The 27998-nt window shown below is 42.6% G+C and overlaps 2 protein-coding genes across 10 annotated transcripts in view; one reads left to right on the top strand and one right to left on the bottom strand.

Annotated features, from left to right (window-relative positions):
- LOC115073803 (6-phosphofructo-2-kinase/fructose-2,6-bisphosphatase 2-like) overlaps window positions 1–17450 on the bottom strand; it is a 50968-nt gene extending 33518 nt beyond the window's left edge. For 7 of the 9 annotated variants that reach the window (XM_029572617.1, XM_029572618.1, XM_029572616.1 and 4 more), the window contains exons 1-11: window positions 17364–17450; window positions 15576–15717; window positions 11662–11787; window positions 7585–7681; window positions 7096–7162; window positions 6942–7016; window positions 5344–5400; window positions 4844–4968; window positions 3363–3570; window positions 2114–2260; window positions 479–583 (exon numbers count right to left, since the gene is read on the bottom strand). In XM_029572617.1, the coding sequence (XP_029428477.1) occupies window positions 479–583; window positions 2114–2260; window positions 3363–3570; window positions 4844–4968; window positions 5344–5400; window positions 6942–7016; window positions 7096–7162; window positions 7585–7681; window positions 11662–11787; window positions 15576–15675 (1107 nt within the window). In that variant the 5' untranslated portion in view covers window positions 15676–15717; window positions 17364–17450. Of the gene's footprint in view, window positions 1–478; window positions 584–2113; window positions 2261–3362; window positions 3571–4843; window positions 4969–5343; window positions 5401–6941; window positions 7017–7095; window positions 7163–7584; window positions 7682–11661; window positions 11788–15575; window positions 15718–16878; window positions 17211–17328 lie in introns of those variants that run through there. The other 2 variants (XM_029572614.1, XM_029572615.1) reach the window with 2 other exon arrangements.
- Window positions 17451–17542: 92 nt separating this feature from the next.
- Window positions 17543–27437, top strand: LOC115073979 (ubiquitin thioesterase OTU1-like). Its single transcript, XM_029572999.1, has 2 exons — window positions 17543–17909; window positions 20455–27437. Exons 1-2 carry the CDS (start codon window positions 17702–17704, stop codon window positions 21162–21164), a joined length of 918 nt encoding a protein of 305 aa, XP_029428859.1. The 5' UTR covers window positions 17543–17701; the 3' UTR covers window positions 21165–27437.
- The last annotated feature ends 561 nt before the right edge of the window (window positions 27438–27998 follow it).

The following is a 27998-nucleotide window of genomic DNA, read 5'->3' as shown; positions in this document are numbered from 1 at the left end:
CTATAAAGTAACAGAGGGAAAAAAGCAGAGGCAGAAGCAGTAAACTCAAGATTTAGAGGGTCATTTATAATGGCCTGCCTAGGGCCAAAGTCCCATGCAGAGTTCAGCCTGAATTTTCAAAGCAGACTTACGTGCCTGAATCTCAGCAGGAGAACATGGCCATGTTTGGGAGCAGGTAGAAAGTATACCTGCAAACTTAGGGAAAGGAAAATGTGGTTCTTACCTGCTAATTTTCGTTCCTGTAGTACCGCGGATCCCTGGCCCCACTCCGCCCCAGGAACGCCTCTGTCAGGTAGGCGCAAAATTGCATCCACGTGCACAACCCACAGGGCAATTTTCTGAAAGCCCATTTAAACATGTAAATGCTTTTAAAAATCAATTTAAATCTTGTTCCTTAAATTGTGAGCCTTCCATGTCAAAGCAACAGAGGAGTTTAATAGAGAAGCCCCTAGGACTAGAGGCCTGGGAGAATACTCACTTCCCCGCCAGGATAGCGATAAAGATATTTGTCCTGGTCCCTCAGTGCAAACTCCTCTGGATACTGCTCTTCAATCTCTTTATACGTCATCTCCTCACAGACTCCCTAAAGACACAAGGACAAATGCACTTCCTCTTTATGGTCACCATTCAGACTGCCCTGTCAGTGCAACAATCCCCATTCCAAAACACATAATAATGTACTTAAGGACGTTAACATCCGCTATCAGCACACGGATTAAGCACTGAGCGCTAACAGCCAATGTTTATTAGATGTGATAACACAGGCTTTTAAAAAAGTGTGTTAAAGTATGAGCATTTGGGTGTTAATGCAAAACGTTCACTGCACCTTCCTGAGATGCAGTTAAGGTTTTGCATTAATGGGTTGATGTTAAATTTTGCAGGTTTTAACAGATGAGCTAGTTACCATCTCATTACCCATTAGCAAAGACTGTATGTTAACATTACCAGAAGCTAGTGAATGCATGTTGAAGAATGCACTTTAACTCCTAAGGCTGAGATTAACACGTCAAGAGCTCGCATGGAAGTTCATAATAAGGGTAATTTTCAAAAGCATATCCTTAGGTTAAAGTGTTTTACGTGCTTTTTAAAGCTGCCCACCTGATAAGCGTGCAGACTTTGTCCCAATACAAACAGCTTGAAAACTGCACCCTACATCATTTTGGTTGTATTAAATAGAAATGAACTATAAATATGTTGAAGTTCTTTGCAGTTACTCTACAAGTCTCCACCCAGTACCCAGGGTAGTCACGCTGCAAAGTGCTTTCAGTCTAGATCAACCGATCATTCTCACCAAAGAGAGAGAGGAATGGTCAGCAGAAAAGGGAGGTGACATTGCCCCTGTATAGGTCCCTGGTGAGACCTCACTGGGAATACTGAGTACAATTCTGGAGACCCCACCTTCAAAAGGATAGAAACAGGATGGAGTTGATCCAGAGGGAGGCTACTAAAATGGTCAGTGGTTTTCGTTTTAAAGCATATGGGGACATATGGGGACAGACTTAAAGATATAAACATGTACACCCTAGAGGAAAGGCGAGATAGGGGAGATATGACTGAGATATTTAAATGTCTCTAAGGTTTGAATGCACAGGAGATGAGCCTCTGTCAATGGAAAGGAGGCTCTAGAACGAGGAGTCATGGGATGAGAGTGAAACAGGATCAATCTAAGGAGATATTTATTTGCAGAGAGGGTAGTGGATGCATGGAACAGTCTCTCCGTGGCAGTGGTGGAGACAAAATGGCATGGAATAAACACAGAGGATCTCGGAGGGAATGAAAGGGGTCATAAAGCTGGGTAGTTGGCATGGATGGGCAGACTGGATAGGCCGTGTTGGTTTTTAATGCCGTCACATTTTTAAATAAGAGGAAAAATATTTCTTTCAATATTTTACTTTGCTGGTGAAATGCCATTGAAATGTACTTATGCTCATGTTGCCTGAATGAAATAAAATCCAAAATCTAAGTATGAGGTGCAATTGTGGAGTGTGAGACATTTATTACAGAGTTCTTGCATTGCTGCTAAAGACTCAAACATTTCCAGGAAATCATGCACTTTACTGGCTGATCACAGCGAAAATTGTGTTTCCTCCCCCCCCCCCCCCCCAACACTCACAGCATCAATTTCGTTCAGGATTTTCCACTGCTCATATGCCACTCCCAAGGCCTCTGCTGTCTGGATTGTTCTCTTCAGCTGGCTCGTCCAGACCTTGAGATCTACAATTTCCTGCTCCTCAATGAACTTCCGAAGTGCCTGGGCAAACTAGGAGAAAGCACCAGAGGGAGTGAGAAAAAGCAAAACTGTAACTTCTCAGTGCTGTTTGTCATCAATCGAAACAGGGCACAATCTCTGCCAACTAGCTTGGTTCCCCACTCTTTACAGAGGGAACAGGAAGCTGAGTTCTCTCAGCAGGTACGGGCTACGTCTAGCAGCCCTGAATCACAAAGCCTCCAGTGGAGTGGCTCAGGCTCCATTACAACTCTGCTCTGTGCCGTCTCCTAAGCCAAAATTTGTGATTTGAGTTCCATCCCACCATTATCTGGGCTCGCCAAGCAGATTTACACTTTTATCCTAGCGATGAAAGGCTGCCATTTATCTACCCACTTCTTTTATCTGGGTGTCATAATTGATTTGATATTGAAATCATCGGCTCAGTGTGCTGTGCTGGTCAATGTTAGGAATTATTAGGAAGGGAATGGCAAATAAAATAAGGGATGTCATGATGCCACTGTATCGCACCACAGTGAGACCACAATTCTGGTCGCAGCATCTCAAAAAGGATATAGCTGCACTGGAGAAAGTGCAGAGAATGGCGACCAAAATGATAAGGAGCATGGAACGGCTCCCATATGAGGAAAGGCTAAGGAAGTTAGGGCTGTTCAGCTTGGAGAAGTGGCGACCAAGCGGGGATATGATAGATGTGATATGATGTTTGGGTACTTGCACCTGGGCTGGCCACTGTTGGAGACAGGATACTGGGTGGGCTTGATAGACCCTTGATCTGACCCAGCATAGCACATCTTATGTTCTTATCACCTCAATATACAAGATTACAAGCTTTTGAAACAATATTGCCTGGAACTGCTTACATCCTGAAATATTAGCCTTCAGGCCAGCAGACCTAACAAGAGACATAAGAAATGCTTAACAGCTACACGTTCCTTAAAGAGACGATGTTTAAGTCACTGCATCAAGAGACAAAGAACTGGAGGGGTAGGAAGAAAGGAACTGGACGTATGCTAATCCTACAGGGATCTCTTATTAAAATGTGCAAGGCAAAACCCTTACCTTAGGGAAGCAAAGAAAGGAAAAACCCAGAAAGCAGATAACAGCTGAGAAGCAGCAGTTCAAGGTCAGACTCTACCTGCTTCCCCCGGGGGGAGAGGCCCGAATCGCCACCGATCCTGCCGGAAAGGTTACAGTCACTTTCCCCGTGCCGGCACAGGTAGATGGTGCGGGGCTGGACGTGAATGTTCATGAGATAGTAGACAATTTTACTCTGGATGTAATCCTGCACCCGGTTTACCAGGAACCGCTGACCCACGTTTATCACTTTAATGAAGGAAAGGTCTCTAGAGGTCAAAGGCAAACACAAATCAGCTTTCAGTACTGTCCCAGGAGCTGGGCCGATATCAGGGCCGGAGAAATAACATTTTTACTTCTAACCCTTTTTTTTTTCTGCTTTTTCATCACTCACAGACTGCACGCTCAAAGATTATAAAGGATAATTCCACAGATCTCTCCCTCTGTGTGTCCCTCCATCCAACATACAATCTCCCACCTTTGACTAACTCTCTTTCTGACCCCCAGAATCCTTCCCTTTTGTTCTATAGCAGATGTCCCTTACATGATTTGAACTCAGATTTCTTCTTTTACCTATGATATGGTATATCGTTATCTGTTTATGCTAATGTTCTATACCAGTTTTTACAGTGTTTGCTGTTAAATCACTTTAAATGTATCAGGTTGTTGTAACTGTAAACCGGAGTGAAGGCAACTCTGCTATACTTCGGTATATAAAATATGCTAAATTAAAAAATTAAAAATCTTTGCTGCTTTATTTTTTGGGGGTGGGGGGGGGGGAATTTGCCTTTAATTAACATTTTCAGTGAGGATTTTTTTTCATTTTTGCCTTTCCTTTTCCTTCCCCTCTTCCACCCCTGCTCGTCTCTCAGGAAGGCAGGCACAGCTGGCACCACAGGGGCTCCTCTCAGACCTCCTGCGGCAGCCGTGCCGCGCGCTCTTTCCAGGTCCCGCCCGGCGGCAGCAGAGATGCCTCCTTCCGGGCTCAGGAAGGGGTCTGTGTGGTGGGGGTTACAGGGGCCAGGGGCTGCTTTTTTCGATGCCCGGGTGACCTGAGCTGCGGACGAGAACCAAAGCCTTTTAAGCTTCTCAGCAACAGAGCAGGCAGACATAAGGAGGGTCATTTATGGAGCTGGGCTTGCCCTTACTGAGGGATAAGCAGGTGTGAAGTTCTCATCCTGTCTGGGGTCCAAGCCCTGGCAGCAAGGTCCCAGGTGCACACCGTGGGGCTGTGAGGGCCGTAAGCCTCCCTCGTGGTAACATTTCATTTCTAAACCCTTTACACTCGTCCTGTGAAAACAACGAGACATGAATGCAGCGTGTCACCCTCTCCCGGAGGCACCCCCCAGCAGTTGGGTTTTCAGGGCATCCGTAATGAACGTGCACCTCACGAGTATTCACTGCAGCAATCCCGAAAAACCCACTGGATAGGTGGCGCTTCCAGGACACTGCACGCGTGAACGCAATCCCCAAAGATCCAGCCTAACAAGGACGGGGCAAACATCCTAAGCAGTCACTTCAGTACCACAAGCTGTTTCTTACTTATCGCGGTCATCTGGGTCAAGAGGCTCATAGGTGACTTTGTAACATTCGATCCTCTTCAGGAAGTCCTCCATGACGTTTTCTCTGTTTCTCTCAGGGTAATCTGGACTTGACACTTTTACTTCCTGTGTGTACAAGAAGAGCTTATTTCACTTGGCGAATGCTGATCTTGGACTCTAGCCTTTAAAAGCAGCCTAAAGTCTTCTGAGAATCTCAGGGACTCCTCGGCTGATCACCAACAGACTTACTAGCTCTCAGAAACCATAGGGTTGGACATCTCAGTATCTGTGCAGGTTTTAAAACGTGCTGAGCTGCGGGCGTTAAAGCCAACAAACTCCCAAGGAAAATGCGTGAATAATGTTTGCTCGTGAAATTGCTTAAAATTAAGAGCACGCGTATGCGCGCTAGGTGTATTTTGAATTCCTGTGCATGTGGGCTCGTTTCTACGTAACCGTCATAATGCATAAAGAGTTGAATAAATGGTAAAACAATGTACAAACCATGATATTAGCAGCAATGACATCTGGATCATCACAGACTGACTCCACAAAAAACACCTACATTGCAGGAAAGGAAAGAAGGAAGCACTTATAGAATCGCCAGCATAAAACTGAAGATGCATTTTAAAGAAGCTTGAAGAAAAGCGGATATGACAGAAGTTTACAAAATCAAGAGTGAGGTGTGAGTATCACTTAGGTAAACAAGCTGAACAGCCCTAACCTCTTCAGCCTTTCCTCATAGGGGAGCTGTTCCATCCCCTTTATCATTTTGGTCGCACTTCTCTGTACCTTCTCCATCGCAATTATATCTTTTTTGAGATGCGGCGACCAGAACTGCACACAGTATTCAAGGTGCGGTCTCACCATGGAGTGATACAGAGGCGTTATGAAGATGGGATGGGAAGACACGTGTCCTCTCTCTACTTTCTGTCTCTGTGGATGGCATGCTCCCTCTTTCTAGCCTTCCTTTGGTCCTAACAATTGCTCAATTGATTTTGTTTTCACAGGCTCATTTCTCAAGCATGTAATGCCACTGAGATTGCTTCATTTTACCACATGTAATTGGTCCCTCCCGATGCAACCACGGTCCGTGTTGGGGGACTGATTTGGTATATTGGAATTCTTGAACTTTTCCAGTTTAAATTGTTTTTTCTGGTTTGTTTTACATGGACCTTTGCAATTGATTTTGCAACACACCTGTTGGATTATGCTCCCTCTTTGGCCATATTCAAATCCAGTTTAAAAACTCACCTTTTCAAGATTGCTTCTAAATCTTAACAACTTCTCTAACATAAATATATTTCCCACAGACTCCTGTTTATCAGGTTTGCTTGTTTTGACGGAGTAGGAACTGTCTCTTATGTGAGACTGCTGCGCATGCCTGGAAGATCATCGCTTTTTTTTCATTTTTAACTGTTTAAGCCTATTTTATTATGTATACAAAATGTTTTATTGAATTTCTGATTTATTTCATGCACCTTATAATTTTTTTTGTACATCGCTATGATTTGCCTTCGTAACAAATAGCGATTAATTAATAAATAAACTAAACAAAATAAGTAGCAGCAGCAGTGAATGGCACATCACGCAGTAGTAGTGCCTCCACTTCTTGGTTTCTTTCAAACTGGCAAACTATGGTACAGAGTAAGTCAGGTTCTTAAGGACAACTGGAAGAGGGATAAACCCAAAGAGTACAGTGACTGTGGTCTATAGGCTCTATTCTGCAAAATTCAGAGGCCTGCAGCCGCTCTGCACGGGACAAAACTGAATGTCTTTTATGTATTTATTTACAATTTCAGATATCTCATGAGCCAGACCGGATATCTTTTTATTTATTTATTTTTTTTTACAGTCAGTAAATTGTGCCCTGTGCTTGCTGAGGATTAGTAATCCCTGAATTTGGGAAATCAGAAGGATATCATTTTTCTTCTGGGACAAACAGGAGTACTGTGTATAGTAAGTATACAACTGTGTTCATCTTATTTAAGAAAACCTGTGTCTTGAGACTAAGATGTTCTTGAACTGCAGGTTTCCTGTCCATAGCACAGAACCAGAAAGTTAACTGCCCAAATCCAGGATGACAAAAATAAAATGTTCACCTTAAAAGCGTTTTCCTTTGCAAAATTTAAGATTAGATCTCTCCGCTCCCGAGTGGTGTTGGTGGCATCAAACACCTATGGAATAAAAATAGCACAGGCTCAGCGAGTTGCCAAAGGACAGAGTGAAGTCTGCATCAAGACAGAGCTTCCTTACCGCCAGCTGGCCAGCCTCTTCCCTTAGGTAGAAATTCACATCTTCCAGTGCTCTCAGAGCGCATTGCCTAAAGGGGAAATTAGCACCTTAGATCGGGAGTGTGGAAGACAGCCCCCCCCTTCTCCGCAACACGCTGCAGGAGCCTAAATATCTGACATTTAGGGAAGACTTAAAGGCACTGCTTTTTACTCAAGCTTTCAGGTGCTTTTCATTTCATTTATGCTGTAATGATCAGGTTTTATTTTCTCTTATTTATTGTACTGGATTTTATTTCATTTTTATATTATATTATGATTTTATTTGACAATTGCTTTAGTGTGATATTTTATGGAAAAGCGTTATACTAAGTTTATAAATAAGGAAACACATATTATGCCTTGTGAACAGAACAAAAGAGGGGTTTTTTGTTCCTTTTATGATCTTCCAGCTCATTGCCCATGCTACTTTATAATACAAATCCTCCATGTCAGACACTATAGACAGACTTACTTCCGAATTTTCATGGCTTCTGCATTGTCATGTCGGAAGAAATCATACGACTTGTAGGACTGCACTGCTTCCCGACGATACACTCCTAAATTAAACACTAAAGAAACAGATTGGCATTGGGAGAGATCAGAGAGAACATTAAGCCAACAATTCTCTAACATCACCCGATGCACGGGCAGCAGAAAAGGAAAATTGGTTCTTACCTGCTAATTTTTGTTCCTGTAGTACCAAGGATCAGTCCAGACTCCTGGGTTTTGCCTCCCGTCCAGCAGATGGAGACAGAGAAATTTTCAAAGCCACCGGCATAAAATCTGGTGTACCACCTACAGTATTACTATGTACCCAAGCTGAGACAGCGATGAAACAACCTTCCCCGAATGAGCAGAGGAAAGAGAAAACAACTCATAACTATGGTAAATACTGAAAACTTTAAGGAGTGGCAGGAAAACCTGTGCCATTCTTCAGACCAAGACAAAGGACAGATCAAGTGGACTCTCCAAAAGTAATCTCCCCCTAAGGTGGGACTCTGGACTGATCCGTGGTACTACAGGAATGAAAATTAGCAGGTAAGAACCAATTTTCCTTTCCCTGTACATACCCAGATCAGTCCAGACTCCTGGGATGTACCAAGGCTTCCCTAACCAGGGTGGCTGAGAGAGTCCCGCTCGGAGGACACTTTCACCGAAATTGCTGATGTCAGAGGCCTGGACGTCCAATCAGTAATGTCTGGCAAAGGTATGCAAAGACTTCCAAGTAGCCACCCTGCAAATAAAACTAGCTGATATTCTGCCCAGGATGCCGCCTGGGACTGGGTTGAATGAGTCCTTAGTCCCTCCAGGACAGGACGACCGCGACAAATGTAAGTGGAACCAATGGCCAATGATGACCTTCAAAGCCTTCTGACTCTTTCTTGCACCACTCCACAGTACAAAAAGGTGATCTGATAGTCTAAAACTGTTAGCAACCTCCAGGTACCAGAACAAAGCGCACCTGACATCCAAACGCCTTAACTCCGTTGCATGAGGCGTACCAAGCTCCAAATTTAGGAAAGCAGAAGTTCCACTTAAGTGGAACGCCAAAACCACCTTTGGCAGAAAAGACAGAACCATCCTCAACGAGACCTCCAAATCCGAGATCTGTAAAGAAGGCTCCCTGCAGGACAAAGTTTGAAGTTCTGATACCCTCCTGGCCGAACAAACAGCCACAAAGAATACCACCTTCAAAGTGAAAGCCTTTATGGTAGCCCTTTTAAAAGGCTCAAACGGCGCCACACACATGCCCTTGAGGACCAAATTAAGGCTCCAAGATGGACACACAGAACGAGCAGAAGGACGTAAATGCTTCACGCCTCCAAAGAAAAAGCACCACATACAGGTGCGCATCCAGGGGCTTTCCATGGACTTTGCCTCGAAAACAGCCCAGGGCAGAGACCTGTACTCTCAGGGAATTGAATGTAAAATCCTTTGTCAACCCTTTTTGCAGAAAAGCCAGAATCTGCGCCACAGAGGTCAATCCTTTAATCAGAGCACCAAGATTCGAAAATCCTTCACACCCTGACATATGCCAAAGCAGTGGAAGTCTTTTGAGCCTGCAACAGAGTAGTAATAACATCCTCCGGATATCGTTTCCTTCTTAATCTGCGCCTCTCAAAAGCCAATGCGCTAGACAAAAGCGATCTGCCCGATCTGAATAAATGGGTCCCTGACATAGCAGGTTTGGAAGATGTCCCAGCCGCAACGGGCCATCCACTGCTAAACTGACCAGATCCTCAAACCAAGGCCTCTGGAGCCATTCTGGAGCCACCAGAATTACCTGGCCTGCATGGACCTCTATTCTCCTTACTATCTTGCCCACCAGAGGCCATGGCAGAAACACGTATATCAGGACGTCACTTGGCCAAGAAAGAACCAGGGCATCAACCCCCTTCTGCTCTGCGCTCCCTCCTGTGACTGAAGAATCAAGGAGCTTTGGCATTGTACCGAGTTGCCATGAGATCCATATCAGTCGGTCCCATCTCCAGGATCTAACTGTTGATGGCTGAGAAAATCGGCTTGCACATTGCCGGATCCCACAATGTGAGAGGCCGCTATCAAGGACAGATGCTGCTCTACCCAACACATCAGCATCTATGCTTCCTGAGCCACCGCTCGACTCCTGGTTCCCCCCTGGCAGTTTATGTAGGCTACAGCTGTCACATTGTCAGACAGGATCCTGGCTGGGCGATTGTACAAAAGAAGTAAAAACTCTTGGAGGGCCAACCGCACTGCTCTCAACTCTAGTTGATTGTTGGACCACGACGCTTATTCAGAAGACTATTGCCCTTGGAACAAATGGGACTGGCACACTGCTCCCCAATCAGAGACCGGCATTGGTAGTCAACACTATCCACTGTGGAACCTCCAAGTCTACTCCACAGCACAAATGGTGGTAAGAAAGCCACCATGATAGACTGGACTTTGCTGAGCCTATAAGCGGCAGGGGAAGATGAAACTGCACCGACACTGGATACCATCGGGATAGCAGTGCCTGCTGAAGTAGTCTCATATGAGCAAACACCCAGGGAATGAGCTCCAAGGTAGATGCCATGGAGCCAAGGACCTGCAAGAACTCCGAGACCCTGGGCACGCGGGCCTGCAAGAAACTCCAAACTTGAGACTGTAACTTGACCATACGCTCTTCTGTGAGAAACACCTTCCCCACACAGATATCAGGCTTATTTGGTTTGGGGTAGTAACCGCCGTAACAAGCCAGCTACTCCCCGCTTTGTGAGTGCAAATCCTTTTTTCCACATTTCCTCTTGCTGTTGAAGCTTAGAGTGATGTTGGAGTCACAGTAAGCATGTGTATGTTTATTGAATAAGGGTATTGTGTCCAGGCAGTAGCCATCATTCTGGCGAGCCACCCACTCTTCATTGGTGGCCTCTTGACTTTATGGATCCACAGTGTTTATCCCACGCCCCTTTGAAGTCCTTCACAGTTCTGGTCTTCACCACTTCCTCCGGAAGGGCATTCCAGGCATCCACCACCCTCTCCGTGAAGAAATACTTCCTGACATTGGTTCTGAATCTTCCTCCCTGGAGCTTCAAAGGGGTCACGATTTGAAGCTCCAGGGAGCTGCAAAGAGAATATCTGTCCCCCGAGCCACCTCCCTGCACTACCAGCGCCAGAGAGAACAGATGTAAAGTGCACAGAACTGCTGCCCCTGTAAAATCTTTTTTTTTTTTTAAACTTTAAAGACAGAGGCACAGAGAAAAGAAAAGGAAAAGCCTTATCTGAAGCATGGCAAAGGCTTCTCCCCATTCTCCTGGAGGTAAGGGATCTGGATCACCAGCTTTCACCTCCGGCGTTGACCAGAGAGCAATTTAGGGTCTCCAACCCCTGCTCGTCCACCTCTACAACCAGGAGGGATGACCCTACCAGGACCTGCCAACCTCCTGGGAGAGAATCTCTGCTTGAAGCAAATGAAGTAAATTCTCTTGTAATTTAATTTTTTTTTTTTTTTTTTTAGGTTCAGAACTGCAGGCTTGCACCTCCTCCATCTACTGGAGACAGAGAAATACTGAAGGACCGTAGGTGGTACAGTAGGTTATATGCCGGTGGCTGTGAACATTTCTCTGTCTCCATCTGCTGGAAGGGAGGCAAAACCAGGAGTCTGGACTGATCTGGGTTTGCACAGGGAAAGGAGCAGTGCTGAAAGCAGGAAACATTTCAGATGATCTGCTTTTGTTTGTTTTTAGCCCTTTTCAATCAGGGCTGAAAGCACTATAGCAATGCTTCAGTCAGTCAGTCTGTCTGCCTGGGGACATGAGAATCAGTGAAAATCCACTGATCAGGTCCAAACTTGGGAAGAGGTGTAACATGGGCCTGGCATCTACCCTACTGAACATTACCTCAGTCTGATAAGGGTCAGCATTGAAAAGCACTAGAAAATCCCCGCATAAGCAGAGTTTCCACCTCTTCCCTTGGTTCTGACAACTGATTCAGATTTAGATCCCAGCCGCAATTGTGTCATTCCACGCCACATACATACAATTCATATGTTAACACATAAGAAATAAGAAATATGCATTTATTGTACCTTTGGTGGGTACGCCAATCCAGTTGAGGTAACGCGTTAATTTCTTGGACATGTAAGTCTTTCCTCTGGCAGGCAGACCAATCATTATGATCAAAGTTGGCGAGTTGGTCATGTATGAAGCCCAGGCTGTATACGGACAGTTGCAAATAATTTATATACAGCAAAGACTGAAGGCAAGAAGTTTCATTTTTGATCTTTACAATCATGATCATAACAAGTTCATACAGTTATTATGCAAGTCATTAGCTTTGAAAAAATAAAAAAGGATTAGAAGTGAAACATTTGTATTCATTGTTTCAGCTCCTGTCTTTAGAGTTATCTGGAAACGTGCAGCTGAGGTACAAGAGAAACTCATTCTGACAGCCTCCGATTCAAAAACAAGAAACACTGAGAGCAAAGGTCGTTTTCCAAACCTCTCCCACCACTTTTACAGATTCCTTTATGAGCAGGGAGAGAATTCTGGCCTTAATTATTCTTCCCTGGGGATTTCCAATTCAAGATTAAGGATGTGGCACAAAACCCCATATTTACAAGAACTCCTTGCCTCTGTTTCTAAGTCGCCTCCCCTCACCACAGGGGATGTTACTCTTCAGACTGTGCTGGGGCGATGCTAGTCAAAACTGTGATGACAAACTGCCCTAGCAGTAGGGAAGGCTAAGTTATTTTAATTCTGAGTTAGGACAAAGGGGAAAAGCTATACTAAGTTTCACTTATTTTACCTCTAAAATTATATACAAACCGGAAAGGATTAGAGACATGTAGATGTGACTGTATGCTCCGGCTGATGCCGTATTTCTTGGGTTGTAAACTGTATTTATTTATTTATTTTTATTTTTTCTATACCGACATTCTTGTAGAGATACAAATCATACTGGTTTACATTTAACTTCAATTTCGTCTTATAGCGATACAGTAAACAAGTTAGCAAATTCAACAATTTTAACAGGAAAAAGAAATGTAACATTCTGGACTAAACATTGCCTTTTAAGATCAAGGGAAATTATTTATTCATATCAGATAATAAGCTCATCCAAATATAAGAGGAATTGAAATAATCATCCTGAAGGGATGGGAATAAGGTTAAAAAAATTAAGAGACGAATGAGGATAGTGGAGGGGGCAAGAGGCAGTTCTACTCGAGGGCAGACTCAAAGGTCAGGAAAAATACCAGCATTGTCATACCAGTATGCTGGCAAACGAGCTGCTGTTATGCTGGGATAATGCAGCCAGATCAAAATGCCCTTATTGTCACCTTGACTGGGACTTATCTTGGATCCCACCTGGCTAACAATCTAACAAGATCAGATGAAGTATTTTTGTATTGTATGTTGGAACTTATAGTAGTAATGCCCAACATACACTGTTACAACACAAGCTTAGATAGCTTAGCAAGGCTTATAGTGTGCATACTATAGGGCCAATGGGCAGGTTTCCTTAAAGAGGGACTACAGTCTCTATCTGCTGCCAGTAAATGTATTTCTGCATTTCTTAGTGTGACAAGGACACCTCTTCTAATATTCAGCTGGCAATATGGTCTAGTAGTTAGAGCAATGTCATCTAATACATACAGATTAATAAAAATAATAATAATAGATGCCAGGTTGTGTAATGTTGAGGTGTCTACTGCTCATGAAGGTCATATTTTATTCCACTGCAGTTTTGTGCATGGAAGAGTCTGTACACGGCCACAGGGAGAATTATGGTGAGCAAACAAACGGAACTGTCAAGTTTTGCCACTGAAAGGTTTCAGGGACACATAAAACATTTTATTTAAAAAACATTTCATGGATGATTATACCAGTTAGAAGCTGACGTAAAAGGTTAACTATTGTTAAACTTCTTCGGGGACAAAAATTGTGTAACATATTTCCAAAACAAAGAGAGTAAAAACACATTATTCAAATTACAAAACATTAAAACAATTGTGTCATGCAGAACTGCAGCTGAACCTAAAACCTGCCTCCCTGACAGCAGCTGGAGGAGATATTTAGCAGTTTGCACATATAGTACATGAAGCCTACCAATAAAATCATGAGTGCAGTAGAACAGGAAATTAGAGAACTGCTATTTCCCTTTGTAATACACTAAGACCAGGGGACACTCCTTTAAGCTAACAGTAGCAGATTTAAAACAAATTGGAGAAAGCATTTGTTCACGCAATGCACATTCAAGCTGTGGAATTCATAGCCAGAGGATGTGATCAAGACAACTAGCATAGCTAGGGCTTCAGACAGAGTCCAAACTAAACAAACATTTTGTATTAAATGCATACTGCAGAATGAGGGATGAGGCCTTCATTTCTTGTTTAAGGCAGTCCTTATCTCTAGGTGCTGTTACTCAAAATTGGGGATTTCCATACTTTGTGGGTTCCTTGCATACCTTTATAATATGACTCTAGGGGCCAAGGAGAACCGATGGAGAGCCTAAGCAGGAGATGAATATAATTATACCCTCTGACATACCTGAGGTTACTATGGGTTCTATATGGATTACAATAAAATCCCTTGAGAAAGCAATAGTAAATCTATCTCAAAATATTACTAGTACACAACAAAATTTCTCTAAATTGGAAAATTCAGTTACCTTGAATAAAATTAATATAGAAAAGTCAGAAAAATGTTTGGAACAAGTAGAAGTGTTTCAGCAAAAATTTGTAAAAGTGGAATAGATAAAAGATAAAAAGTTGGAATACTTGGAAAACACAACAAAATATCTGAATCTTAGGGTTTTGAATTTTTCAATGATTAGATTGACATCAGCTAAGGAAATGTTTAATAGATACTTAATAAAAGTTTTGAAGATGCAACAACAAAATATGCCTGTAATTTCAAAAATGTATTATATGCCAATTAGGGCTGCACCTGGTATTTCAGCAGAAGTGGGAACAACAGAGGAGCCGATCGATCTCTCCGAAGTGTTGGAGATATCGGTTGACACTGAAATAAAGACAAGGGCCACATTATTTGTGACCTTTGTCTTTACGGCGGATCGGGATGCAGTTTTAAGATTGTTCCTGAAACAGTGACTACAGTTCCATGGCCAAAAGATCTGGATTTATCCAGACTTGGCCAGGTCAACTCAGTTAAGAAGGAAAAGTTTTTTGAATATTAGACCAGCTGTAGAAGCAATTGATGCTAGAATGTTTCTCAAATTTCCATGTAAATGTGAAATATTTCACTTAAATCATAAATACATTTTTTTATGAAGTGACTCAGCTCCAGACGTTCTTGAGTTCTCATACCTCAGGAACCACAGGAATGGTTAGAAGCAAGTAGTATTAATATATTAAACAGTGTAAAACTCTTGTTTCTTGTTGGAAAAGGGTCTAGACCCTTATATGTTTAATGGTTAACCGTTTAATTTTCCTTAAATAGCTCATATTTACCTGTAATAAAACAGGTTTAAGGATTGATGGTATTGGAATTAATCAATTTTCTTTTTGATGGGAAAATTCCTACCTATGATATCTGTATTTCATTTATAATGTAATGTTATAAATTTTTGAAAAATTTAATAAAAATAAAATAAAAAAATATGACTAACAAAGTTCTTTATATGTACAAGAAAAGCAAAAGAAATGTACAAACATACATATGAACTGTCACCCACGTGATTCGATGGACAATCATCATCCCGTTTAATAACCTTTCAGGACAGAAATCTAATATTGGAAATTGGTCCTGGTCCAATGTTGCCATTGCAAATCCAAAAAGAGGCTAGAGGTTACTTCAAGGACTTATGTTAACCCAGCAAAATCAAACATTAAAATTACTACAACAAATATATAAAATATATCCCTTTTCTAAGTCTTGGATTTTTTTTTTCTTCCTTCATGTCTTGTACTTAACAAAACATTTGCAATATCTTGCCAGTCATAAAGAAAAATGCTGCATCTCTGTGGTAATTGATACTTACAGCACTTCTTTTCCGTAACACGGGAATTTGATACTTTCTTATCATTGTTATTATATTGGTCCTGGTTCTTTCCTGGACTCTGACCTTGCTCGCCAGACATCTCCGCTGGTCAAAATACCACTCAGTACTTTTAGTTAGATTTCTGTAGAATAATAAACATAAAAATAAATATACAGTTTCAGAATAATAAAATAAAACATTTTTATAATTGTTTTAAATCATCAATATACTTTCCAATTTTAAAACCAATAGAATTTAACACAAAGGAAGAAAATCTTGGATCAGATAACTTTGGAAAATAAAAAACTAAGGAAAGGAAGTAAGCCATTATTTATTTATTTATTTTATTTAACATTTTTATATACCGAAATTCATGTAGCAATGTTACATATCATTTCGGTTTACATTAAACATTAACAAGTATGTAAGAATGCGATTACATCGAACAGGGAGAATAAACTTGGATCAAGGAACTGGGGAATAAATTACAATGATTACAATATTACCACAAAGTGTGAAAAGGTAAGTCATTAACGATAATGCAGAATATCTGGTATCATTACTGCTGCAGTTTTTTCCTTTGTCTTTAAATATGCTAATGGTTAGAGCAGTGGGCTATGAACCAGGTAAGCCAAGGTTTAAATTCCACTGTCACTCCACTTTACCTCCATTGCCTGAGGTACAAACTTAAGGCCACATTTACTAAGCATTTTCCCTATAGACACAGAATGGGAGAAAACCTTAGTAAATCAGGTCCTTAGATTGTAAATAGGGTCAGATTTAGGCAAGGGTAAGTGCCTAGGGCACCAAATTCTGAAAGCACCAGAAACCTGGGACAATTCCCTACTACTTTTTGATTTTCAGGGGTGAAAACTTCCCTTTCCCAGTCCTCTGCCTACGGGCGCCATAATCTTAAATCTAACCCTCTGGGTATAGGGAAATGCCTACAGTACCTGAATGTACTCTGCTTTGAAATGTAGAAAAACAGAATATAAATCAATTTTTTATAAAATTTTTATAAATCCCTTTTTTCCTTCTTTTCCCATTCATACTTTCTTGTATTCAGAGCACGAGTTTGTATATACCTTCCTCGTTTTTCGTTTCTATTTTCATTTTCGTTATTTGACTTAAGTTATTTTTAGTTATTTCCTGTTACAACCTACTCCATATGCTATATGCATATACTTTTGTTTCTCAAATTGTTCTATGTATCATTGTTTCGTTTCAATGTAAACCGGGGTGAAGGCATGTGCTAAACCTCGGTATATAAAAGCTTTAAATACATACATACATACATACATACCAGTACAAGTGTCTGAAACCCTTTTCTCCCCATTCAGCCACCCGCTTCCTGCACAGCTCCTGCTTTCAGGTGCAGGCTGTAGCAGTCTTCCCCTCCACACGTTTAATCTCTCCAATGAGGTGTTGCCACTTTCTTATCACGGCGTTAATCCTAGCTCGCTACTATTTGGAGAGACCTGTCCCATTTTTATAAAATATTTTACAAAGTGCTCTCCCTCCCTCTGGTTCTGTCTCCGCCTCTCAGTTGCTCCTTTCCTCTTTCAGTCTCGCACCTTGCCCTCCCGCCTTTCTCTCTCCAGCAGTCTCTCATCATGCTTTAGCAACTGACAGCAGAAAAAGACCCACGTGGTCCCTCCAGTCTGTTCACCTATATGCCGCGCCCCCTCCCCCTCCCCCTCCCCCTCATTTTACCCTCTCTTCCTCATCTTGCCCTCCCTCTCCTCAGCCTTACCCTTGTCCCTCTTGTCTTATTCCTTTCCCGCTCACCTTGCAGCCAGCAGGAGGACACCAGACTCCCTCTGCGGTAGGTCCAAGCCGCAAACCGGAAATGACAGGCCGGCCCCGCGCGCGGCGGTTGGACAGAGCACGTGGGGGCGCGGCTGCCGCGCTCCAATCAGCTGGCGGCGCGCGGGAGCTCCCCGTCAAAGACGCTGGCTTGCGAGGTGGCGCGCAGGCGCGAGGTGGCGGGGCGGTCACGTGCTGGCGACGGAACTCTCGCGGGACTGCCGATCGGCTGTGAGGTGCGGTTGCCATTGTTCCGCCGACGGCGGTGGCGCGAGGCGCGAGGCGCGGCGGGCCCCGGGGGGGAGAGGCCGAGGAGCACGATGCTGCGGCTTCGCTGTAAGAGTGAAAAGGGCACGCAGCTGCTGCAGGGCCTGAGCGAAGTCTCTAGCCTGCGGGAGCTGCAGGAGCGCATCACCGCCCTCACCGGCATCCCCGGGGACCGCCAGCGCATCCTGCGGGGCTTCCCGCCCCAGCGGCTGGAGCTGGGCGACGACGAGAGGAGTCTGGGAGACTGTGCCATCCGATCGGGTAAGGGGCAGCGAAAGCCGGGACTCGCCCTCGTTTGGGCCCTGTAATGCGTTCCTTTTTACCTCTTTTCTGTGTTTCTTGGTCGGCACATGGCCGGAGCCTGACGGTACCGGGCCTTCCTTCCTTCCTTCCCTGTGCAGTAAGCGAGGGTGAGAGCCTTCAGCCACGTCTTTGAGGGGCATTGCAAAAGACTGCCCAGTCCAAGCCGGTGAGGCTGCCTCATGTATTATGCCCAGAAATAAAGGTTAACACGGACGTGTGTGTATGTAGCTTCAGAATAATAGGGAGGGATGTATGGGTGATCAGAAAGTAACAGTATAATTGTATGGAACAAAAAAAATGACTCAAGACCTAGGTTTCCTGTAGCACTATGAGCCATAAAATTATTACTGCTTGTCCCCTTCTGAACACCCATCAATCCCTCTCCCCACAATCATTAGAAAAACTTTTGATTCCCTTATGGCTGCTAATTAAGAAATGTATTAAGTTAGTCCAATTGCAGGCCCATCTATACTCCAGGAGTCAGACTAGTCTGCTAGGACTCGAGGAAAGAAACGAATGGTTAAGATTACCTTGCACCATTAGCAATAGTGTGACTGCCATAAGGGAAACACAAAAGGCTTTCCAATGATTGGGGGGAGGGGGATTGGGTGTTCAGAAGGTAACAAGCAGTATAATTTTATGGCTCATAGTGCTATAGGAAATCTAGGTCTTCCAGTCTTTTTTTTTTTTTTTTTTGTTACATACAATTATACTGTTACTTTCTGATCCCTCATAAATCCCCTCTAACCCTTTCTATGTCACCCTATCACTAGAAGGATTTATCTGACCAGAGCAGGAAAAACTACTTTGCTTTTTGCCAATCCCTTGGTTTTACATGCCAGCACAGCAACACTGGAAGCTGGAGTAAAGTTTCTGGTGTTAAAACCTGGGTCTGAGCCAGTGCACCTTTCTGTGTCGGGGAGTACTGCTTAATGCCCTGATTTGCATGGGATTTCCATACAAGGATGCTAAGTGGTGCTTGGATTTTTAAACACATCTTTTGTGAGTGTAAACCTTGCTGCTTTCAAATGTGGATAAAGTTCTGCATTGGCCTGAATTTGTCATGGCCTGAAAATCAAATAGCTTCTGATTTTTGTGGGTTTACTTTCAATGTATGGTTTCCTAACTAGCAAGCTGTTTCATCCAAACATTCATTGAAACTATCCAGAACTGAAGCTGATGTAAAGGATGCTCAGACCTGGATGTCATTGTATTTGTAGTAGCTGAATCCCTCACTTTGGATGAACGTGGCTAAGGGAGCAAGAAACTAATTAAGAGATGTGGGGAAGTGCATAGCCTTGTGGCGCACCAAACATATGTCCTGGATTCTGAAACTTACTTGAAAAGATTGTTCTGTAAGGAAAGACTTAAACCCATTATAGTATTGTGCCGGATCTAATGCAGATGCAATAGTTGTGTTTTTTTGTAAGTCCAGTCTTTTCCATTCCTAGCTTTACCACTTGATTAAAACATATCCAGTAATGTTTCCCAATAGGGTAATCTTCTAGGGATGCAATACTAAAATCCTCTTCAATTGTCTGGGAGAGACTACCATTTCCTGATACCACAACATTCCCTCCATCCCTCCTAAATTGGTATTTATTTTAGGAGTTAATAATTCTAGTTGAAAATCATCGATTTTCTTTTAAGAAAAAAGAAACCTACAAATCAGCAGTAGAAAGAGGCAATCCTTCTACTTGTGGCATATTTTAAATGTAACTACAGACTAGACCAGATTATAAAAACACAAGAATTGCCATGGTCCATCAAGTCCAGCATCTTGTCTAGACAGTGGTCAGTCCAGTTTGCAAGTACATGGAAGACCCCCATAAAATAGATCTAATTCCTGTTACTTCCAGGCACAGCAATAGCTTTCTTTAGTCTACCTGGCTAGTAATATTATGCACTCTTCCTCCAGGAGCTTGTGCAAACCTCTTAAACTCCGCTGTGCTCAACAACTTGATCACATCTTCTGGCAACAGATTCCTGTTGGTACTGTCTAATTTCTTTGAGTTGAAAGAGAAATGACACTTAGCAAGGATTGTTCAGGGGCTGAGCTCTTCATTCACATGAAATTCTGGTCAATGCGTTTATTCTTGCACAGGAACAGCACAAGCAGTATTGAAAACAAAAGTTTAGTTGAATAAGGAAGATGATTGAGGCTCATCTGAAAAGTGAAGTTTAGCAGTGTTTTTATCTGAAGAAGCCTTTTTGTGTCTGTTAATTTGTAACTTTGATCGCAGTATTGAACAGTAGACATTCTGAAAGAACTGCAACACTAGTAAAAGTGTTTGATATGACATTGAACTGTCTGAATAATAAAATTGTGGAAAATTTGCCAAGGTTTTGTTAGAGGTAGGAGGGAAAGCTGAAAGATGAGAGGAGGTTCACTTTGAAAAGTGGTGCATCTGCTGATGTTTCTTATGCGGGCTGTTAGGATAATTCTAACTGCTGTCAGTCTCTGCTTCTAATCCAGTTCTGGTTTCTTCTGTTATTTTACCAGGTGACACTCTCATAGTGGAAGAAAGCAAAACCAAGCCAGCCTCAGTGTCTCCTTCTGTTCCCATGCAGACCGCTCACCTTGACCCTGGGAGAGAAACTTTGCCTGAGCTTGCGAGGAAGATGGTGCCGGCTGACAACTCCTGCCTCTTCACTAGCGTATATTATGTGGTGGAAGGTGGGGTTTATGAGCCAGCCTGTGCGCCAGAAATGCGGAGTCTGATAGCTCAGATTGTGGCAAGTGATCCAGAGTATTACTGTCAAGCAGTGCTAGGGAAGACTAACGAGGAGTACTGCGACTGGATCCGCAGGGAGGACACCTGGGGCGGGGCCATCGAGATCTCCATTTTGTCCAAGTTCTATCAGTGTGAAATATGTGTGGTGGATACTCAGTCAGTCAGAATTGATCGTTTTGGGGAAGATGTTGGGTACACAAAACGGGTTCTCCTGATCTATGATGGGATCCACTATGATCCCCTCCAGCGTAAATTTACTGAAAAAGACATCCCTCCACTGACTATCTTCTCCTGTACAGATGATGTGGTGCTTGCTGAAGCCTTGGAACTGGCAGATGAAGCGAGAAGGAAGAGACAGTTTACAGATGTGAATCGTTTTACTTTGAGGTGCATGGTTTGCCAGAAAGGGTTAACTGGACAGGCAGAAGCTCGAGAGCATGCCAGGGATAGTGGACATACTAACTTTGGGGAAGTGTGACTGACATCTGAGGGGAAATAAGCTTACTACCTCACTGATCCAGAAGGCTCTGGGTTTCAGATAAGCTCATTTTTAAAACATGAAAGAAATCCAATCAGAGTTTGTTTTAAAGGAGAATTATTGTGCTTGCTTTTGGATTTGTTTCTGACTACGGTTTTAAAAGCATACTTTTGAGTCTTCAGTATTAAAAGCATATTACACTTAGAGGGAGAGCAGTCTGACCGAAACACGTCAAATGTTCTGTTTCACAGACTTTGCTGTTCTAATGTTTTGTCTCAACTTAAAAAAAAACATATGGACTGAACATTTAAAAGCCCTATCAAATACAAACTATAGCTTGGGGGTAGGAAACTCCAGTCCTGGCCTGGTGTTTAAGACATCCGCATGAATGTGCAGGAGGTATATTTGCATACAAATAATATGCATATTCATTATGAACTCCTGTCCCTGTTGTGGCTTATAGCAACACTATTTCCCCCTCCCCTCTCTCCACACCTACACCTTGTGCAATGGATGGGGCTTGTTTCATGCCAAGCAAGGGTTAAAGTCTCTTGGGTTTGCTGTGACCTTTCAGCTCCGCCAGACAGGGGGCAGTAACTGCCAGTAAATGTCTCATCTATTTGGGAAGTATTGTTTGTAGAAAACACCACCACTCCATTCCCCAAAAATGAAATGGTCACACAGTCTGACATTGTGGTTTATCTAAATGTGAAACTTGCAGAATACCAGACAGGGATAGTTATATGCACGTGTTTGCTTGTAAATATAGAATATACTCACAGGAACATGATTTTTGTAGCACTAAATTAGTCAAAAAACCCCATATTGCACTGCTTTTATGCACTCACTGATCCTGGCACGTAGGATGCAGTTCTCTCCAGTTACTTTGCAAATGCTGTGCGTGTATAACCAGTAACTTCCTCCTGCTTCTTTCTACTTCCAGTTAAGTTGGAACAAAGTTCAGAATCTGTTGCCAGGAGCCTTCATTTTGCAACAATGTAGGGATTTTATATCCCTCCCCAAAACATAGTTAGTCTGGTCATTGCAGCAATTCTCCTCAGCCAGGAACTATGCAGCAGGGCTTCTGTAATCACAGGTCCCGATCCAGCCACCAGGTGTCACCCTTGAGCAATGACCATGTCTCCTTCCTGTCTGTGCGTTGTGACCTCTGCCTGCCCAGCTGACCTGGAGAGCGGAAGACTCTACTCAGGAACCCTTTGCATGGCGGTGTGCAGCCGCCAGGTGCTATGTCACTGTAAGAATTTGCCTTCATTTCCCCAGTCTGACTTACCACTGGGTTCAGTTTTTAAAGCTATGCTAGCATTAAGCTCTCACTATTTTTTGAGTCCAAAATGGACTCTTGAGTAGCCAAAGGCTTTGAAGCCATTTGCTTTACCTCTTCGAGCTCTATCAGGCTATTTGCAGACACTTGAAAAGCTTGGTTTTTTTAATACGTATCTAATCTTTTTTTCCCTTTGCTGGGAATCCATGGATTCTTATTTATTAAGGATAAAACAGGAGCAGTCTGTTCCGAAAGGTCTTGATCATCCACAAGGGTTTTTCATGTGGTACCTGTAAAATTCATGCAATTGTATTGAAATCAGCAAATCAAATCATGAATACTTGAACACTTTAGTTAATTATTTATTTACCCACTCTTCTGATACAAATCAAAGCAGTGAACAATAAAATACGAATAATTAAAAATGTGCACAGTGTGAGAACCCCCTGCAACCGAAACTCAATATTCTAAGTACACAAACGATTATCAAATACCTAAAGCTGGCTCCCTGGAATCTGTAATGCTTAGAATAGGACAAAACCTGGCTATGCATGAAGAAGCAGTCACTGTCAGTTTGCTTGTGTGCCTTTTCCTATCTTTAGTATTTTTTTTCAGCATTTAAAGTTAAAACTTAACATTGTCAGGGAACTGGTTTTATTGTAGCTTTTTTCAGAAATTGAAAAGCTAGGATTAATCCACAGGATGAGCTTTATCGAAGTTCTCCTGTAGAGACAGAATGGGGGAAAAGCATATTCTGAGTTAGGCCTGTAGTCAAAGGATTTTCCCTGACCCTGAAGTTCCTTAAAATTAACTTTTTCTTTTTTTTTTCCTAGTCTGAGATAGTTATATAGTGTGTGGGGATGTTACCTACTGATAAATTGGTGTCAGTCATCACGGAGTTGGATTTTAGATTTATTAACTTGCCTTTCCAAAATATGAGCTTGAGGAAAGTTAATTTGGGTAGTGGTGAGTTTGTTACAGTCTTGTGTACAAAGTTTGTTCTGGACATGTTTGGGTACACGGGGGTACTGTATACTTGGGGGGGAACTAAATAGCCAGGCATGAAAAGCCCCCTGCCTGTGCCAGCAGTCTGTCTGTCTGGCCTGGGTCCTTTGAGATTTTCTGACCAAGAATAGGGATAAAGCCTGCACAGAACTGGGCTGTTTAAAAGCAAGAAATGTGACCAATCTCTGGGTCAGGGCTTTACAATTTATTTAGGTTTGTTTTTGAAAGGAGGAATTGGTGAGCCCTGGTCCTAGTAAAGCTTTTGAAACAAAATTTGGACCTTTCATCTACAGAGGTGAGCAGTCTGGGGATGGCTCTGTCCATCTGTGTTAGGCTGGAGCTATTTTATAGGGTTTTGACTGAATGATGGCTCAGCTAATCAGATGGCAGGCAAGGTTCAAAACCAGTTATTCAGATAAATGAATCTCCTCAGAGCTGCCATAAAGTACATAAGGGATTCAAAGCACATTAAACAGACATGTTCCTTGGGTGTGTTTAGGTCCACATCTGCATGCTGTTTTACCCCTCCTCCGCCAGCCGCAGCAATAGTGTAATGTGTGTGTGCACTTTACATTAGCAAACTCCCAGGGCCCATCTGTGTGGTTAGACATGGTAAAAGGACTTGCATACTTTGTAAATCAGGGAAAACAACTAAGGTATTGTAGTTCCCATTCTGGTTCTCTTCATAGGATTATTAGCATATTGTATATGTACAGTTTCACCATTATGTTCATAAAGCCCCATATGCTGGTTTCTCCTAATATATTTATCCATTTTTTGTTATCTTAGAAAATCTAACAACCGCTGCAACTCCTTATTTCTACAGCATTTCTAGGCATAAGAATACCTAAGATGGCATTCCTGCTCCATGCAGCGTGCAATCTAGTCAAGTCAAGCAGAGGGTTATTTTCGGGCCTCTCCTTCCCCCAAACGTAGCTTGCAGGCCAGCTAGTGGCATTTTAAATGTCCTGTGCCAGCATCTGGTGCTATGGGAATTTCCTTACCCTGCGTACTCGGATTGCAAAATGAAATCTCTCCACTAGCACTGCCACTGTTCCCTACCAGATAGAGTAGGGCATTTTCAAATGTTTACCCACAGCAATCCCTCTGAAAGTTCAGGAAGCTTACCAGATTTCAGAGATTGAAATTGGTAAACTGTGCTCTGAACATGCTACCAGCAGATTCTAGAGCAGGGGTTCTCAGTCCGGTCCTTGGGACACCTAGCCAATCAGGTTTTCAGGGTAAGAAGAGAGATTTGCATGCCCTGCCTCCATTGTATGCAAATCTATCTCATGCATAGTGATGAAAACCTGAAGCACTGGTCTGTCCACTCTTGCTCTAGACAATAGCAGGCAGATATGTAAAGAAGGCGCCTATGTATATCTCTGTCTAAATAAAAATCCCTACTCTTCACTCTTAGACCATGAGGTCACATGAGCTGAACCCCTTAATTCTCCAGTTAGTGACAAAAACAAGGTGGTTTTCGGCTCTGGACTTGTTCAGTTCTGTCTAAAGTTGACTAGTCTTTGACTTTACACTTTTGCATTTTTAAAAATTGATTTAGCTCACGCCTTTTGCTTGGTAGCTCATGGTGAGCCTCGTTTAGGTGCAGTAAGTATTTCGCTGCCCCAGAAAGCATACAATCCAAGGGGCTTATTTACTAAAGATTTTCTCCTGTTTTACTGCTGGTGAGATTTGAATCCTGAGCTTCCCTGCTTTCACCCTAGGGCACGCCTTACTCTTACAAGGTGAAACAGTGACCTTACACAATACATTTAAAATATTTTCATATCTGGATACACATTGTTCATGCTGGGGTGATGAATGTATTAACAGATGTTTGAGCTGCATTACTTGAATTTCTGTGTGCTTAGTGTTTAAACAGCAATCAGGCGATTATGAAAAATCAATGGCACCTTTTTGTAATTTTGATGTATTCAACAGGATATTGGTAAGCGGGAAGCACATTACCAGTTCTTCCTGATGGATTTGTAGTAATGTTTCAGAAAATTAAGCTGCTCTGCATTTATGGAAAATGCTGTTAGTCCTTCCAGTATTTTAACAGTTGTTAAACTTTGAAAATATTTTATTTATGAACTGTAGCACTATTAAAGCATCCTTTTGTACTTCTCCCATCTTAGGAAGACATTTTTATGAATTGGATCCAGAGATTGGCAGTTGATAGTTCCTGGTTTGTTTGTTTTTTCCTTTGTAAATTCTCAGGAAATTGAGTTAAATTACAAATTCCCCCTTCTGTCAGTCTGCACATGATTCAGATAGATGCATTGTCAGTTACAGTGCAGGTTACAATCATGTCTGAGAAATGGGCTACAGGCACTACTGTCACCTCTAAAGATTATCTTTGTCCTGAGTTAATTTGACTCCATTGCTGTGCTTCTCATTCCTTCAGTGCAGGGCCCTGGTGGAGAACGCCTTCCAGTCCCCTTCTCATTGTTTAACTTGGATACTTGCTCAGTTTGGGAGACCTCACCAAATTGTGCCTGTTTCTGGAGTGTGCTTTTTATTTTAGAAATTGATTGTTAGAAACCAGCCCTACTATAGGGGATGGTAAAACAATGTTCTCGGACTGCACGGGAATCATAGACACAGAACGGGAGAGAAGCCGTAGTGAATCGAGCTGAGATGGTGTTGTCTTTGGAAGAGTCTGGTATTTTTCTTTCAACTTTTAATTCTGTTGTGAATCAACGTAGCAAAAAACACTGAGCAGCTTGCTTCTGTGGTATAAAAACCCTAGTTTTGTAGGAAATGCGGATTTCAAAAAGTTGGGTAGAAATACTGCAAGTAACGTATTTATTGGGAGATGTTTTCCTTTCTGCCATTTACATCTGTTCACAGATATTGTAAGGATGATCACCTCTGATTTTTCTCCCAAAGGCGGGGTTCTGAAATGGAAATCAACCTCTGCACACGAGCCTTAGTTTAGAAGGCAAGCAGCCCTGCTACGAGTGCATTCTGAGGTGAAGGCTAGCAGACACTTGAAACACACTTATCCTTAGAAACATGCTAGTGGATGCACTTGGTCCCCTTAGAACTGGCCCTTTCTTTCAAGCAACTAGTAAAAAAGATGTTATCTTCTCTGAATCCAGTTTAACCTTGTGCTAAGACTGAGGATGTTCTGCTAAGTGATACAACAATGACTTTCTTGAGGATGCACCAGATTAAGAGCCTTTTTATTATCTACCTTCGAAGTTGGACTAATACTGAAAGCTAGTGGGTTGTGAGATTACTTTGAAGAGGGCTGCAAGCTGCCCTCAACAGCAGAGGAAGACTTTCCTTTTTGCGAGCGGTAGGGGTTTTTTTTTTTTTTGGTTGTTTTTTTACTAATATTGCTTGCTGCTGATAGACTAGATGCTCCCAGCCATACCAGAAACCTCTAAGGTAAGCCAAACTGTGGTTCTCATGTGTCTAAACGTTGGACAAGAAACCAACTTCACATTTTGATCATGGAATTTCCCTTTCAATATTTGTATCTGTATATTTTATTTTTCCTAGTGGATTTCAGGTACATTTTCTGGCCCTCGGTGTGTGATTTGGAATTGAGTCCTATATTTAAAAACAAACGTTGGAGGAAAGACCATAGAAAATGAATTCTGATCTGCATTTCAGCTGCTCTACTGCTTTGGCAGTGCTGGTTTTATTGGGGGAGTTGACATGAGAACAGCGCATTGCAGCAGTTGAAGTTCTTGGTAAAGCAGCCACACAACCTGTGGCTATTCAGGACTCCTAGGACAATTCAGGACGCACAATAGGTAAAGCCACAATCAAATGGAGGCCCTTAAATATGAAGATTAATAAGACCTTTGAATTTGGCTGCCTGCCTGACTGATATTCTATTTAAAGCTCCCTGTGGTACCCTTTCCCTGTGAAGCTGCTGCATGACTTCAGGTGATCATTGAAAATGATGTGATGGGGAAAGCTGTATGTGGTGACTATGTTATGAAAAAATAAAATGATTGAGAAAAAAATGTTCTGTTGCCAATTCATCTCTTTGAAAGTTCCTGTTTTTGGTGCATCACTTGAACTGCGGGTGAATTTAGCAGTACAGTGGGAGCATGTTCTGCTTCTAACGGCTTCTGAAATGGACTCCTTAGTGCACGACTACATTCCCCACTCTGTTTCTTTTGCTGTCCTCCATGGGGCTGGGGCTTTTCTCCATGTGTAACCCAGCCATCCACAGTGACAGACGTTGGGCAGGGTCCACATACCAGAGCTCCCTCTGTCTGGCAGTGGTTGGGACCCTGGGTCAAACTCTATATTCTCCCATGTGGCAGCACAGCACAGCTGCTGTTGAGCTGTGTACAAATGCCCTTGTGCATGACTCGCCAGCAGAGACGCAGCAATAGATATGTTTCAAAGTGCAGTCATTCTACATGGCAGTGAGCTGCTTTTGGGTGGAAAGGTGTAGGTCTGTTAGATCACAAACTACTTCTCCTTTTGGAACGCCAGAGGGTGCTACATTTCCATCATTTATGGAAATCTGGCAAGCCCTCCTGAATTGTAGTTGTTTACATAATTCGGACACATTA

The sequence above is a fragment of the Rhinatrema bivittatum genome, chromosome 12, assembly GCF_901001135.1.
Source record: "Rhinatrema bivittatum chromosome 12, aRhiBiv1.1, whole genome shotgun sequence".
Taxonomy (NCBI): domain Eukaryota; kingdom Metazoa; phylum Chordata; class Amphibia; order Gymnophiona; family Rhinatrematidae; genus Rhinatrema; species Rhinatrema bivittatum.
This window is presented reverse-complemented; position numbering and strand designations above follow the sequence as displayed.

Excerpts from the sequence above, each read along its gene's own strand:
- LOC115073979 (XM_029572999.1), top strand. The coding sequence starts at position 17,702 with ATGCTGCGGCTTCGCTGTAAGAGTGAAAAGGGCACGCAGCTGCTGCAG. Across the intron at positions 17,910-20,454 it reads AGACTGTGCCATCCGATCGG|GTGACACTCTCATAGTGGAA; the intron begins GTAAGGGGCAGC and ends TTATTTTACCAG.